Source organism: Phialemonium atrogriseum (assembly GCF_030411735.1).
Source record: "Phialemonium atrogriseum strain 8032-3 unplaced genomic scaffold QBC33scaffold_16, whole genome shotgun sequence".
Classification (NCBI taxonomy): Eukaryota; Fungi; Ascomycota; class Sordariomycetes; order Cephalothecales; family Cephalothecaceae; genus Phialemonium; species Phialemonium atrogriseum.
This window is the reverse complement of record NW_026848153.1, coordinates 676,857-689,087: the sequence shown is the minus strand read 5'-3', so window position 1 is coordinate 689,087 and position 12,231 is coordinate 676,857. Positions and strand designations below refer to the sequence as shown.

Below are 12,231 nucleotides of genomic sequence, written 5' to 3'. Positions count from 1 at the left end.
AAGTACTCCCATCCCTTCCTGTCAGGTTGGCGAGGAAAGCAATGGAATTACCAACTTACGTGGGCCTGGACGGTGCGGTAGGCTACCTGAGCTTCAAACCAAAGAGTATTTACCTACGCTACAGTAGCTCAAACCCAGAGTGTCCGGTTGGAAGAATGGATGACAGACTGAGGATACACCGGTTGCCTGCCCGCCTGCCTGCCCGCCTGCCAGCAGAACAACCTACACAAAGGGAAGGATACCACGATATCCAGTACCTACTGCATTTGATAATACTTCAAAAGGGCTGACACACGATAAATTGCTTTCTTTCTCTATGCTCAGCGTTCCATCTTCATGGGGGGCTCTCTTTGATGCCTGGTAAACTTCAATTGTTCCCCTGAAGAGGCCAAACTGCACGAAAGAGATATTGGAACAATGAAGCAATGGTACTCTGAGGAAGGCCCATGGCCCGGGAAATGATCACTACGAACTATGACAGCTGAATGGGGGAGCCACCTGTCAGCAAAGAGACAACAGCGCATGCAAGGAGAGTATACCCAGCAGAACAACAGGGCTGATTAGCTGTAAGGGCAGCCCATTCCAGAAATGTTTGCCAGGTTCAATATGGTCTATCTAGGCTGTAGCAGCGTCTGAGCTGCATTGATACCTTCAGAGTAGTACATTTAAAAGAAACCATCGATGCTACCACTCGAAAAATGTGGCCTTTTCCTCCAAATTCTGGATGCGTCTCTCCAAGGAACCCACTCGCTCCTCCTTCTTGGTGATGGAGCCCTCCTCCAATTTTCGAGCCGCGTCCTTGTCCTCTCATGAGGCAGTACCGTAACTTTCTCTGACCTTCGTCTCTGGGACATCCGATGACACAAATACTGAGGCGAAGAAAAGGGGGATGTCGGCAGCATTGCCTCGAGGTCCTTGCACTAACCTTTTGATCGCTCATATTCCTCCCACCGTTCCTGATAATCCGAAATGAGATCCAAAATGTTCTTGCGGAGTTTCAGGTGACGAATTGTATTGGCATAAGTCTTCACCAGCTTGCGCTTTACTGGGATCCCCCGAACCGTAGTTGTAAGATTGCCCTGAACATGTTGACTATGATTCGGCACATTTTCCCAACAGTTGATCACGTCGTAACCGAACTGCACCGTGGTGCCCCAATTTCGTGCCCAGGTAATCTGACGGTTTCCAGCATTGTTGTTGTATCGGAATAAACACAAATGCCCTTCGCCACCGTTCCATATCTCCATGACCTCAAGTTTGGGCATGAAAGCAGCCGCACGGCCTGCAGCCATCAGCAACCTCTTGATCTTTCCGGGCCCCATCTTTTGATGTAGCACATGTGATGTCAGGGCCAGTTCTCGAAGATTCTCCCAGGGAATTACGGTTGGATTTTGTGGCTGGGTCGGATAGAAGTCTGCAAAGAAATCCTCGGCATCCACAAGGAATGCCGCAGACAAACTCTCGAGGAAACGGCTGGACATTGAGAGGGCTCTGCCCAAAGGTCGGCTTGCTCGCTTGGAGGATCGTTCGGGGTGTAGAAGTTTGTCGAAGTCCTCAAATATATAGAGTTCCCGGAGAGTACTCGGTAAGCACCTCCAAACTAGGCTGAAGTAGCCTGCAACAGTAAGTTAGCCAAAGTGCTGCGGCAAGGAATACGACTTTCAACATACCCCTCTCAAATACTAACTGCCGCCGTGGGCTGACATCATGCCATCCTTCATGGCGGAACCACCGGAGGCATGTGAAGGCCTCACGGAGGAGCTTTGCTAAGGGATTTGGCGGTGATTTTCCGATAGAACTGTCGACGGATAAGCAGGCCGGTCACAATCTCCACCTTTGGAAACGTCTGGGAGAAGGCGGAGAATTCGGGAAGGCTGAGGTTGATAGCCAACATTCCCATAATTCTCTGTTTTGATCCCAAGCATACAGCATCCCGATGGCCGTCAACCCACCCATGAGATGGGTCATTCAGGGGGTTGAGTTTAAGTCTGGCGGCTCGTCGCCTGTACGCCCCCGTAATCTCTCTCCAAGTCTTTTTTTTCTTGGTACGGATAGTCGTGCTCGAGGCGAAAGTCCCTGAATGTGTGCTTGGAATCACTCGGGGAGTAGACACCAAATTCCAATGTTAGCCCTTGGTAGCGGCGGCCACAGCCGCAACCACAGGAGAATCCGGTCCAATTCGATAGGATAATCAGCAAATTCCAGACAGCTCGGCTAAAGATATCGTCGTTCCTGTTAGAGTCAGCGATAGGAAAATGGTGTTGGCAAACGAATGGTGCCACAGTAAACCAAACCACGGATCAAGCAAGGTCTTACTTACTTCCTGGTTGTTTCAAGGTCCTCTCTTGATTGGCAGACTGTGCAATCGTACTCGTCAAGCCTGACTCGAAGAAACAGGTGCTCGAGGTAATCTCGTCTGTGTCTGGTAGCCTCCGTGCCCATAAATTGTTCAAGGCCAGATATGCGGTCTTGGTCCAGGACAAGTCGCTGGAAGTTCCTCCGTTCAAAGACCCGTTGCCACTCCCGACAGACGCTGGCATATCCGGCGCGGGCGTACGGTTCGGATTTGAACCTGTAATCCTCTCCTACTATTTCGAGGATCATCGACCGAATCTCGGCCGGCAATCGCCTCCAGCACCCCATAGTGGGAGGACGTTCGCAGGGATTTAAGAGAGACTGTTGAGGGGAAGTCGAAAATCAAGACCGAAATTTATTTGTTGTACTACTTAAGCTTTTTGGCCTCTGAGTCACTTTGCCTGGCCAAGGAGAGCTTGCACAAAGGTAAAGACAAACCTTATATCCTTGCATACGCTGAGTAGCTTCTAGGAATTGCACCTCTCGTGTACTGCCTAGGTTTGTGCCAATGATACCTACCCAAAGATGCCGCTGCTGACAGCTGACTGAACCAAGCTCGCATGAATCGGTGGACTTTTATGGGAGCCGTGGTTTTCAGACTTGCCAGGGCTGTCTCGTCCAGGAAATCAGGCAACTCCAAATAAGAGCTTGTCTTTGCGGGTAGGGGCATTTGGCAATTCAGGCAGGGGGGTCTATGCCAGCGACAGCGACGGTGACGGCGATGGCGATGGCAACAGCAACAGAGACAGCGACAACAAGAGTACCCGACTTTGGCAATAGCGACAGCAACGGCTAGCCAAATGCCCCTACCTAACACTTAAATACCTCTCTGCCTGAATAGCTGAATGCCCTGCCCGAATACCTAACCACCCCTACCCGAATAGCGAAATGCCCCCTGCTCGCGGAGACAACCTCCCAAAAAATGGTCGACGAAACCTACCTAGATACGACCAGTGTTCCGGGTAGGGTCGTGATTATGTACCTCTTGATCTATACCGTCATCTCCGGAGAAATTCTCGGAGAAAGGCCCTCCTGTTGATGGTCTTAGGAGCCGACTTCGTCAAAATGGGAGACGACAGTGGAGGTATCCTCTCCCTTGACCAAGTTTGGGCTACGCTGAATTATTGCAGAGCGGCCTCCTTGAATTCTGCGTCATCCTCTTCCACAAGAAATACACTTTATACACCACACGTCTCAAAAAGACCTGGAAGATGTGGTTAAAGACCTCGAGAGCGGGCTGGACGTGCCCAAGCACAGGACCGATGGGTTGAGATGCAAGAGTTCAACCGTAATCTGTGACATTGCTCTCGGACCCAGGAATCTTTCACGACGGCGGCATACCCTACGAGTCTCTCTCCAACATCCACGGCGCCCCCGACCGTCCTGCCGACCCCCTCCATGCCAACGACGGCGGCCAGGGCTTTGACGGCCGACCTGAGGAGGACGCGGAGCGCGAGGCGAGTCCAGACCAGCAGGGCGCGCGACGGCCAGCTGAGGGCGTGGACGAGGACGATATGGATGAGGTTGAGGACGGCGAGGACGGAGAAGGCGAGGACGAGGAAGGTGAAGAGGTCACGGCTACCTTCCCACCTATCCGTGGGATGTGCGATACGGTTGAATGTGGGGCTGATGAAGTGCATGGGCACGGCCCTGCGGGAGTTCCATTGGATGCTGCGAGGCTGGGTTGGGACTTCCGATGTTTCGCCGAGATAGCGTAAATTGAACATAGTAGCCTTGTTTGTTAGGCAAATCAATATCGACTTTTTCGGGAGCTGACTGGGTGGTTTATCACCGTGAACAAGGCCACACATCCTTAGGGGGTTCCAGACACGCACAGCCCCCAATGGCTTCTGCAACCCAATGTCTTGCCTCACTGGCAAGGCTCAGCTTGACGTCAGCGGCCCGGCCCTCCACAGCTTCGATACCGCGGTTTCTCGTGCCATCAGTAGGCACATCTCAAGCTCGGTACGCGTCCGGCGGTGCAGGCGGCTTTCGGAAACGGGAGAAGAAGAAGAAGGTGTACAAGGCATTCCGGTCGTACGATCTGACTGACCTGGAACAATACTCTCTCTGCGATGCCATCAGGTAAGGCGCATGCTCCAAACCCCGAAGGACACAACCCACCCAACAGCAACCTAACATTAGCCCGCCTCTCCCCCAATAGATACCTCCGCGCCTACGAAGTTGGCCGCCCGCCCACATCGGTCAAGTACGCCCTCGCCCTCAAGCTCAAGACCGTCAAGAGCGGGCCCGTCGTCCGCAACCGGATCCGCCTTCCGCACCCCGTCAAGACGGACACGCGCATCGCCGTCGTCTGCCCGGACGACAGCCCATTGGCCGCCGAGGCACGCCAACTGGGCGCCGTCGTCGCCGGCGAGGAGTCGCTCTTCGCCAGCATCCGCGAGGGCAACGTCCCGTTCAACCGACTCATCTGCCACACGGACAGCGAGCCGGCGCTGAAGAAGGCGAACCTGGGCAAGATCCTCGGGCCCAAGGGGCTCATGCCGAGCATCAAGACCAAGACCATCACCGCCAATGTGCGCGGCCTGATGAGGGAGCTGGTCGGCGCCGACGAATACAGGGAGCGCGGCGGCGTGCTGCGGCTGGCTATCGGGCAGCTGGGATTCACCCCGGAGATGCTGGGGGAGAATGTCAAGGCGTTTATGGGACAGGTCAAGTCGGACGTCTCTAGCTTGGAGGAACAGGTCGACAAGAAGATCGAGGAGGTGGTTATCAGCTCGACCAACGGCCCCGGCTTCAGTCTGAACGGTACCTTCAACTCAACCGACAACAAGATCCAGCCTGCGCACCTGGAGGGTCCTATGTAAATTCCTGGGAGGGAGCAAGGAAGGCTGCTGTTTTGTAAAAATACCATGTATCACTTGTAGAGCAAGGAAATCTTGAGAATCTGTCTATCTTCTGGGTATCTTAAAGTCGTTTCGTCTGCCCTTGACTCTAATGTCTCGCGCTAGACTGGTTTGAAACTCGGGTGTCTATTTCCCCTTGAGGACGCGCACCGCCTCGACATCTGCGTCGAGAACCCTGTATATCCCAAGCAACTTCACGAGGCGGGTGTGACCCTTCGCCCCTGCTTTGCGGGCTTCCCTCAATGCCGTGCCCAGGTCTAGAAGAATCGTGCTCCGGCATTTCGTCGTCCTCTCATCCATCTTCTTGACGAACGGCATATCTCTCCCGATGGCGTCGGCAAGCTCCTCCGCGGCAAGATAGTCCATCACCAGGGCAGTCAACTTGGCCGGGCTGCTGCCGCCGAACCCCTCACCGTCGTCCTCGTCCTCGTCCTCGTCATCTTCCTCGTCATCTTCCTCATCACTGCTCTCAACTTCGCCCCACACGCCGTCGTCATGCTCCCCGCCACCGCCAACCACCCCCGCCTTCCTCGTTGCAGCCCCATACCCCCCCACAGCCAACCGATCCTCTAGCACAGCAACCCGATCATCCAGCTCGACCATCCGCCTCCCCAGCTCGACGGCGGCCCTCACGCGCGCCAGCTCGCCCGCCAGGGCGGCGACGCCCTTCCTCCGCTCGGCGACGCGCGCCAGCAGCTCGGCGACGGCCCTGCGGAAGCCGAGCAGGGCGACGCGCAGGCCCTCGACGCGGTCCTCGCCGCCGCGCAGGCCGTCGCCGAGGCCCAGGAAGGCGGCGTAGTTTGCGTTGACGAGCGACAGCAGCTCGGCGCTGGCGGCGGCGCTGCGCTCGCGTAGCTCCGTGCGCAGGTCCCCGAGCGTCTGGTGCCGCGCCGCGGGGCCGCCCGAGTGTAGGGCCGACAGGTAGGCTGCGGCGTCGAAGTCGGCGGAGAGGAAGTCGCGGCGGGGGAGAGCTGTTGGGAAGGGGAGGGGTGAGGAGTCGGAGTCGGAGTCGGAGTCGGAGTCGGAGCCGGAGCCGGAGGATGAGAAGGGGGGATATCGCCGTGACCGTCGATCTGTGTGGTCTGGTGGTGAGGATGGCGTTGATGCGATATTGATGCCGCTGTAGGAGGAGCCCGGGCGGGATGTTGGTGAGGGAAGGGATGGCGCTGTGAGGTGAGCCATGGTGACGGGTCGGCCGGGACGGGCGAGATGAGGCTTGGGCAAGATGGCACGCAAGTACAGTTGCTATGTGTCAGAGGTGGGATGCATGTGTGGAGGTGCGAAAAAGTACGTGCTCCTCCTGGTAGTCAGTGGTCGACTGTTGGATGAGGTTACGAGAGCATTCAGTGGACAGGTGCCATTTTTGGATGTCTGGACTTTGCCAGGTGTCACTATGGTGACGGCTAGTAGAGCGCCACAGGCTCTATGCTTAGCCACAACCCTCGTCTGACCCCTGTCATGATCAACATTGTGTCGATTGATAAATTTCGTGAGCCGAGTGGGGGTTCGATGTGTCATTGGGGGGCCGGCAGATATTACGTACGTGTATTCCGGAGAATCTAGACTCCAGCGCGTATAACCGGGGACGGGGTGTCGTACACCCATACCGTTCGTGCACTCATCCACACAAAGCTGAGGTCAATTGCCCCACTGCTCGAACCGTTGGAGAACGATGAACGAACTGAATGTCAATTGAGGAGGACGCATCTCCTTACACCGGAAGGATAAAGTAAATAATGTTACCTCCCTGGGATCACCAACAAAATGAGGGCTTCTACTGTGTAACCACGCGGATATTGGTCGAGCAGTGTCAGTGCCGCCTCCGGTTCTTGTTTGCCGAATGATCCCGATTCAGGTACCCCATTGGCTACAGTAGGGTAGCTGATGGAGCACGCCAAGATTAGTTATCTGATCATCGCGATGGGAATCAAGGTACTTGGGAGCGGTAGCGGGATCTTTTGATATGTTCGTAGAGTGTGAAACCCACAGATCTGTCCACCTGTTGGGACTTTGAGATGAAATTTTGACCGCTCCGAAGTCGCTCGTGGCACAAGGGAACCCTGCGAACCCTGCCAAGGCGCCTCGAGTTTGAGCAATTTTGAGCCATCGGAAACCGACGTACTTTGCAATTCGGCTGACACGCTTTTTGGTCATTCAAAATTCGAAGCCCCCCAAGTGGTCCTCTGTCAGCCAATCTCAGCTCATATTTCATGTGTGATGCTCGGAAGCCGTGCCATTCTAGCCTGCAAGAGTGGCCCGATTATGGATACGCTAGCTCATTTGGCACTAGCGTGCGGTCATAATCTTATCAATCAATCAGTGGGGCCCTTGCAGCATCAGGGAGCCATTAGCCTCGGGACCAGTTGCGTCGATTTTCGGAAGCGTCAAAGCCTGTTCGTCGGTTGATGAAAAGGCCCACGAAGCCCAGTCTTTGGGATGTCCGAGATCGCTCTCGCTTCGTCGTGTTTTTCACTTTCTGTCTTCATATGTATTATGTCACGGCCCGCCATTGCCAGAGAAGGAGGAGGGCAGTAGATTTGAATGCGAGTAGACGCAAACAGTCACGACATCCGCCGACGTTTCTCTGCTGTTTTGCAGCGAGTAGGGGATAACATCGATTTATCAAACCAATATATCTCCCTTCATTGATCGATTCTGCGTCTCGACCTGCAGTGGCTCTAGAATCTGGAAAGCGCTGTCTGCACCTGCGTCAGAAAAAGAGGACCTTCCTGCAAAGCCCCAGCGAATCCCCGTCGGCTAGCGAAATCCTCGGGGTATTTCACTCCCCCGCCCACCCACGGAAAAATGGCAACATCAGCTGGTGCTGGTTCACCCACCCCGCCAACACGGCCAAATCTCTCCTTGTCATTGACTTCCGCCACTTCCACTTCCACCTCTACCACCTCCACCGCCATCTCCTCCCCAACAACACAATCTGCAGCGTCGACTCCGACCCCGACCACGCCATCAAACACATCTTCATCATCAGCTCCTCGCATTGTTTCTATCCGTCCCGTAGCGGCTGCTAGGCCCGCGTCAATTAAAACCACTGGACCAATCAACAAAATGGCCATGGCGTCGGTTATCTCGCCCAACCCGACAACTCAACTGACCATGACCAGCAAGGAATGGGTCATACCACCGCGCCCCAAACCCGGCCGCAAGCCCGCCACCGACACCCCACCAACAAAGCGGAAGGCCCAGAACCGAGCCGCCCAGAGGGCGTTCCGCGAGAGAAGGGCGGCGAGGGTCGGCGAATTGGAGGAGCAGTTGGAAGAGATTCGGGAAGAGCATGAGCGGAAGGAAAGGGAATCCCAGGAGCGCATCCACCAGCTCGAGGTCGAGAGCCAGGCCCTGCAGGCAAAATGCCAGTGGTTAGAGAGCACACTGGAGAAGGAGAGGCTGGAACGGGCCCGAACAAGCAGCATACCCTCTACGCCAACGCAGCACAATGGGACCAACAATCTTTCCCGTCTCGCTTCCCGCCAACCTCCACAAGATACCGGACGACGCAGCCTTCCGAGCTCGGGCTCGGCTTCAATCGTTGGTCCCAGGCCAATCCCGCAGCCATTCTCTATATCGCAGATCATCTCTCCCCTGGACCAGATTGATGATACCACAGATTTGACTTGCGGCTCGTGCGAGCCCAACGGACGCTGCGCATGTGCAGAGGAGGTGATGTCAAAGGCAACACTAGGCTGTGGAAAGTGCGCACTGGGGACCACCTGCACCTGCTTGGACGAGTCCCTCGAGAGCACAGGGGGTGCTCCCGACCTGAAGCGGCCGCATCCACCCGCATCGCCCTCCTCGATGTCGCACGAGGAGAAGCGCCAGCGCCCAGCAGACGTCGAGTCGCCTTTGGAGACCGACTTCACGGCCATGTTCTCCCAGAAAAAGCTTACCCGCCCAGGATCCCCATATGCGCAGCCTCAACCCCAGCACCGGCAGCGAGTCACCATCGACCCGAAGGACCAATGCGGCTTCTGCAAGGATGGGACATACTGTGTGTGTGCGGATTCAATGCCCTTGACCGCCGAGAACGCCGAGGCTGCTCTTTCACTACCTACCCCCCAGTCCACCTCCCACCAGACACAGACGCCGCCTCCCGAGGATGTCGGCCCTATCCCAATGGAAATCACCTCGACCGGAGCTATCAAGCTCCCAAGCTTCCAGTCGCTGTCGCAAGGGCGCAATCCTCGCGGCCTGGCCACCGCCGCACCGCCGGCGAGAGGGAGAACCTGCGGCCCTGGCGGGCCGGGTACCTGCGCGCAGTGTCTCTCCGACCCGAAGTCGGGTCTCTTCTGCCGCTCCCTGGCGGCCAACTTCGAACGCACGCGCCCGGCGTGGTCGCAGTTGCGGCCCATCGCCGGCGCCGACGGCGGTTGCTGCGGCAGCGGGGGTCCTGGAGGATGCTGCAAGCTAGACCCAAACAGGGCCGGCCAAGAAAAGCCGGCGGCCGGCAGGGGAACCACTGACAGGAAGGATGTCCGCCGCGTTGGGGCGTCGGGGCTCGGCCTCAGCCTGTCGTGCGCGGACGCGTACAAGACCCTGTCCAGTCACCGCCACTTCGGCGAGGCGGCCAACGACATCGGCGAGTGGCTGCCCAAGCTGAGGGCCGCGCCCGCGCCGAGGGCACATGCGGGCGTTCGTGGGAGCGTCGAGGGCCTGGCACCGATTGAGGTCGAGGCTGCGAGTATCATGAGCGTGCTGAAGGGGTTTGACGTTCGGTTCGGGCACTAGAGGGGCAGCTGTAATGGCGCAGCCACTCTCTTAATCTCATCACTCTTGGACTGGCCAGTCTAAGTTGCAATGACGACTCAAAGCAGTAAGTATTCTATCAAGCTTTCCCCGAGTCGAGCCAAATCTAAATGTGAGACAGACACACGAAGTTCGCACCCGCCGCCTCGACTTCGCTGACACGCGGCAACCTGAGTGGAGGCCACAAGACGTGACGCCCCGCATAACTCCTGCATCAGGCGCAGGATATTCTGGACCGCAACACGAATGACGTAACCGTGGCTCGACAACCACGAAGTTTGTGATCCAACGTGTGTGTAGTAGATAACGTGAAGAGCGGACCCCATCGACTAGCCGACAGGAGTGGAGAGCGCAGTCGTTGAAGATATTCGGGGGGGGGACCCACCATGCAAGGGGTTTTCGCACCGGTCTTCCCAAATCAAGGGGATTTCCGATGCCTGATGCATAGTCCTCGCCACTCACTCTAGCCAGAAGCCTATGATATGACATCAAGTTATACTTCATGGGGCCACGCAGGCTTACGAGTCGGGGAACAATGAGAAGGATCTCGGGGTGTCTAGTTGCAGAACATAACTACATGCTGACAACACGTCAACATAAATTGATAGTTGTAAATACATATATCCTATCTCTTCCAATTAGCAACCTCGACGTAGTATTACTTCCGTCCAGTATTAGAGAGATCCGAATGAAGTGACCGGAGAAACACTGGGGACTTGGCACTGGCCGATTCGACCGGCCTGGCCGTCGCCGCCGTTGTGCTCGCTTATAGGTGCCGACATAAGGTCGCTTGAATGCAACTACCATGTACGGCGTAGGGTGTCTTCCTTGGAGTGCTGGGGGCAGAGATACTCTTGGCATTGTTGAGCCCCGCCTCAGCAAAAGGAATTTGCTGACGTGCAGGGGAGGTTGATCAGATCCCTATCCGTACAGATTACAAATGGCTGCTCCGCGTCAAGGTATAAGTAAATACCACTGTTCTATTCCCTAGTATACTTGCAGCTGGGGCTGCATAAATAGGTGGTAGGTAGGTGCGGATATCCCAGCTTGCTGGATCGCCGGGGGAGGCGCTATTCAACATCCCCTTCTTGGGGACCAATCGAGGCGCCGGGACTGCAAAAAGGGGGGAAGCGAATGGCCCGCATCCAGGTGGCCGGACGGGAGCGCCGATTTCCAATGCAAGGAAGGGAAGAAAGAAGCGTGGCAGCAAAGGAGGGGCACGCCTGACTGTGGTCGTGCGCACAGGTTTTTTTCTGGTTGGAGGGGCCGGACGGGAGGGTAGAGAGAGCGGGTGGCAATGATTGATTGGCGGTTGATGAGCTGGCAACTGAATTGGAAGAAAGGGAGTACTCGCAGCCGACGCTACCTTCCTTGCCATCTTGCCATCTGCGGAGGGTTGGGATCGTGGAGGCTAGGGATTGGATGGAGTCGATGGACCCATGGCGAGGTGGTGGCGCGCTGCCACAGGGCCAGAGGACAAACTACCAAGTAGGTAGGTACTGTCCATACCTACCTGCCACGCGGTACATGGAGAGGACTAGGAAAAGCGCGCAAGCACGAATGGCACGGATTGGTTCTGATGAGCTGGCATATCGCAATCGATCCTCCGTACTGGTCTTCTTGTGCAAAATCGCTCAGCTCATTGCACCTGGCCAGTGCCTGTTGGACCCTGGCATAACCCTTTCCTACTGGGGCAGAGTGCTGAGTAGGCAACCAAACAACCCCGCTAGAGGAGTTGTCGCGCTGCAACAGGAGGACCAGGAGACACGAGTTAACACGAGTTAAGATGACTCTTTTTGGCTCGCTGGTTGAACGGCTGCTATTTGATCACGTCCAGGAAGGCAGGTTCAGGCGGGCAAAAATCCGCTCGAGGTTGTTGGCCTGCACACTACCGTTAGCGACAGGGGTTCCGTCCCACTCCCCGCCTTGACCGTGTGTGGAAAAGCGCGTGTCCACATGCGGCCGGCGGAGTAGCGGCTTAAAAGTTTAGGTTGGGTTCGGTTGGTAAGGCAGGGAGCTAGGTTACCCCACGCTGCTGTGCTGTGCTGCTTATGCCGCTGGTTCTCGTACGACAGTAGTAGTAGATGCTGCTTCTGCATCACGAGCTAGAAACTCGACTCACCGCATTACCTTCGCTCCCCCCTTCGCTCGCTCCCAACCACCCCATGTGGTTGCTTTGAAGTTACATCGTCGGCCGCGAACTGTGAAGATCTCCTGGGGGAGATCGAGTGCTGACTAGGTCGCCCTGAGC

The 12,231-nt window shown here is 56.3% G+C and overlaps 4 protein-coding genes across 4 annotated transcripts; 2 read left to right on the top strand and 2 right to left on the bottom strand.

Moving 5' to 3' along the window:
- Positions 1–684: 684 nt before the first annotated feature.
- On the bottom strand, positions 685–2,732 carry QBC33DRAFT_589466 (uncharacterized protein; the record flags this gene model as incomplete). The annotated part of the gene is made up of 4 exons (XM_060431581.1): positions 2,321–2,732; positions 1,671–1,798; positions 926–1,615; positions 685–806 (listed from the first exon to the last, which is right to left on the bottom strand). The coding sequence occupies exons 1-4, from the start codon at positions 2,641–2,643 to the stop codon at positions 685–687; spliced, it is 1,263 nt and encodes a 420-aa protein (XP_060282514.1). The 5' UTR covers positions 2,644–2,732.
- A 1,383-nt stretch (positions 2,733–4,115) lies between these two features.
- Positions 4,116–5,282, top strand: QBC33DRAFT_542450 (mitochondrial 54S ribosomal protein mrpl1). The gene is made up of 2 exons (XM_060428273.1): positions 4,116–4,440; positions 4,520–5,282. Exons 1-2 carry the CDS (start codon positions 4,199–4,201, stop codon positions 5,181–5,183), a joined length of 906 nt encoding a protein of 301 aa, XP_060282513.1. The 5' UTR covers positions 4,116–4,198; the 3' UTR covers positions 5,184–5,282.
- Positions 5,041–6,745, bottom strand: QBC33DRAFT_589456 (oligomeric golgi complex component, COG2-domain-containing protein). Its single transcript, XM_060431580.1, has one exon. It carries the CDS (start codon positions 6,402–6,404, stop codon positions 5,349–5,351), a length of 1,056 nt encoding a protein of 351 aa, XP_060282512.1. The 5' UTR covers positions 6,405–6,745; the 3' UTR covers positions 5,041–5,348.
- Positions 6,746–8,288: 1,543 nt separating this feature from the next.
- On the top strand, positions 8,289–9,962 carry QBC33DRAFT_560202 (uncharacterized protein; the record flags this gene model as incomplete). Its single annotated transcript, XM_060430040.1, has 1 exon — positions 8,289–9,962. The coding sequence occupies one exon, from the start codon at positions 8,289–8,291 to the stop codon at positions 9,960–9,962; it is 1,674 nt and encodes a 557-aa protein (XP_060282511.1).
- Positions 9,963–12,231: the final 2,269 nt, after the last annotated feature.